Here is a 2,211-nt window from a genome sequence, read left to right on the forward strand (position 1 = left end):
AGCTGCTGGAAATTCAATTTCCTCGAGGGAGTTATCCCAAAGGGATCAATAAAGTGAAGTCTAAGTCTAACAGCAGGGGGCGCACTAGCAGCCCACAATAAACTAGAGATTATAAAAAAAAACAAGAAGAAGATGGTGATGCATGCTGGGAAATGAAGTTTACAAGAAATAACATTAAAACACGGTATTTTATAATTTATTAAGGGGTACTGGTTGACGTGAAACTTAGCTACCAACTTAGAGTTGATATTCTTTACATAATTTAAAGCCCTCATACTTTAATTGCCGTTTTATTTTAAATAAATGTTCTTCTCGAACCTTCTGCTTAACGCCGGTTTACCCAGAGTGCACCGCGACGCTTTCCTTTCTTCGTGGTTGTGTTCTGGTCCAAAATGTCGCTGCTGGAGGGTCCGTTAAATGTGCTCGGCCACAGAACAACTGGCGAGTCTGTTCGCAGTCAAAATGGTGAGTCGTGGCTCTGCTCTGCCCGCTGTTTCATATGCACTTCATGTATTTAATCTGCGTCGCGAACATTTGACAGGAGGAGCTATTTTAATTCACTGCTGTTGAAACACACGTGTGGCTAATGCTAACGCGAGCTAACTTTTTTATGGTAACTTTAAAGCCTCTGCTCGCTCTCCTTGGAGATTCTTACAAATGTCTTGTGTGGTTTTTACAAAAGTGTGCACTGTACGCCAACGGCATTTCATTAGGAAGTCGTAGTCCCGTTTCAGTACCTTCCACTCGCATCCCCATGAATGGACGGCTATGCTAACGGGGCAGAAAAGCACTGTCACGGTCTGAGGGTGTGGCTAACAAACTGTGTACCTCACTAAATAAGATGACAGGACATGTCGGTGTTTTAAGCAAAGTTAAGGATCTACTAGCCGTTTTAAATAAAGTGTTGTTTTAGTGCTTTTTTTTTTTTTTAATCTAGTTTCCTCCTTGTCGTTGCAGTCTTGGCCGCATCATCCATCGCCAACATCGTCAAGAGCTCCCTCGGACCCGTCGGCCTCGACAAGATGCTGGTGGACGACATCGGGGTACGCGTCACATTCAACGTTATCTGTCCCTTTTTTTTTTTTATCTGTTTATACAAGAGCAAAACGTTGTGTTCTTGAGTTGCTCATGTGTCTCATGGGCGTATTGACAGGACGTGACCATCACCAACGACGGAGCAACCATCCTGAAGCTGCTGGAAGTGGAGCACCCAGCTGCCAAGGTCCTGTGTGAACTGGCTGACCTGCAGGACAAGGAAGTCGGAGATGGGACCACGTCTGTGGTGAGTAGGGTCAACAGCTGCTCCTGCGTGGTGTCCCAGTGCCTACTTGCTCGTTTATCCTCTGGCACGGAGAATGGACTGTGCTTGTTGGTGGTAATTTGCAGCCGTACACACGTAATGAGGTAAAAGTGAGTGTCCTGTTATAGTACCAAACATCTGCCTTTTCTTTCGGATGTGTGGCTATGCTAACAGGAGAGAGAAACTGTCCGTCCGTGTCTGAAGGGGTCGAGCAGCCTCACTTCTGCCACCCCTAATGAAACGATGGCACACTATGATGTTTAATTGTTGTAATGCGAGGAGTTATTATTATTTCTGGAGGTGGCAACATGCTCGAAAGCTCACGAAACTCTGCACAAATGTCAGCCGTGGCATAATGACCATGGCATGAACTGAACCACCCGGGGCCCCTTGAGCCAATATGCATCAAAATCGGTAAACGCGTCGATCTTATCAAAAAGTCGTCCACTTTGAATCGAATGTCAAACTGTGACGCAATTTCAGGGGTTCTATTTCAGAAACTTCTTCGTAGTGAATTATCAGAAACGACTCAAACTGCGTGAGTACAATCCAGAGGTGTTCAGGATGTTACGGTATTAAAGTCTTTACATTCGGTCAAACGGTGTGTCCGTGGCGTGCCGTCAAAAATCAGCCATGACATGGCGATAGGTTTAGCAGTAGGGTTAGGGTTTCTAACTGCAGTACAGGTTCTCCATTTGGACCCAAACTTTAAGAGCCCTGGCCTAAACACATCTAAGAGCCAATATATATAAATATAATAGTGCCAACTACTGGAAACAGGAAGTAAGCCTTTCGTGGTGATTGCGATGTTGTTTTTCTTTTGTCTTTTTTTTTTTTTTAGAGTCATCTTTATTGCAAAAAAGGTGGTTACAATTCAGATGTGACTTACAAAGATATATATATATATATAT

The 2,211-nt window shown here is 44.1% G+C and overlaps 1 protein-coding gene across 1 annotated transcript in view; it reads left to right on the plus strand.

Annotated features, from left to right (window-relative positions):
* Window positions 1–392: 392 nt before the first annotated feature.
* Window positions 393–2,211, plus strand: part of tcp1 (t-complex 1) — a 5,273-nt gene continuing 3,454 nt past the window's right edge. Inside the window, exons 1-3 of the mRNA XM_035678090.1 lie at window positions 393–465; window positions 958–1,043; window positions 1,154–1,282. Of these exons, the coding sequence (XP_035533983.1) occupies window positions 393–465; window positions 958–1,043; window positions 1,154–1,282 (288 nt within the window). The remainder of the gene's footprint in view (window positions 466–957; window positions 1,044–1,153; window positions 1,283–2,211) is intronic.

Source organism: Morone saxatilis, unplaced genomic scaffold, assembly GCF_004916995.1.
Source record: "Morone saxatilis isolate NCDOM2014 unplaced genomic scaffold, NCSU_SB_2.0 Contig7, whole genome shotgun sequence".
NCBI classification, from domain to species: Eukaryota; Metazoa; Chordata; class Actinopteri; family Moronidae; genus Morone; species Morone saxatilis.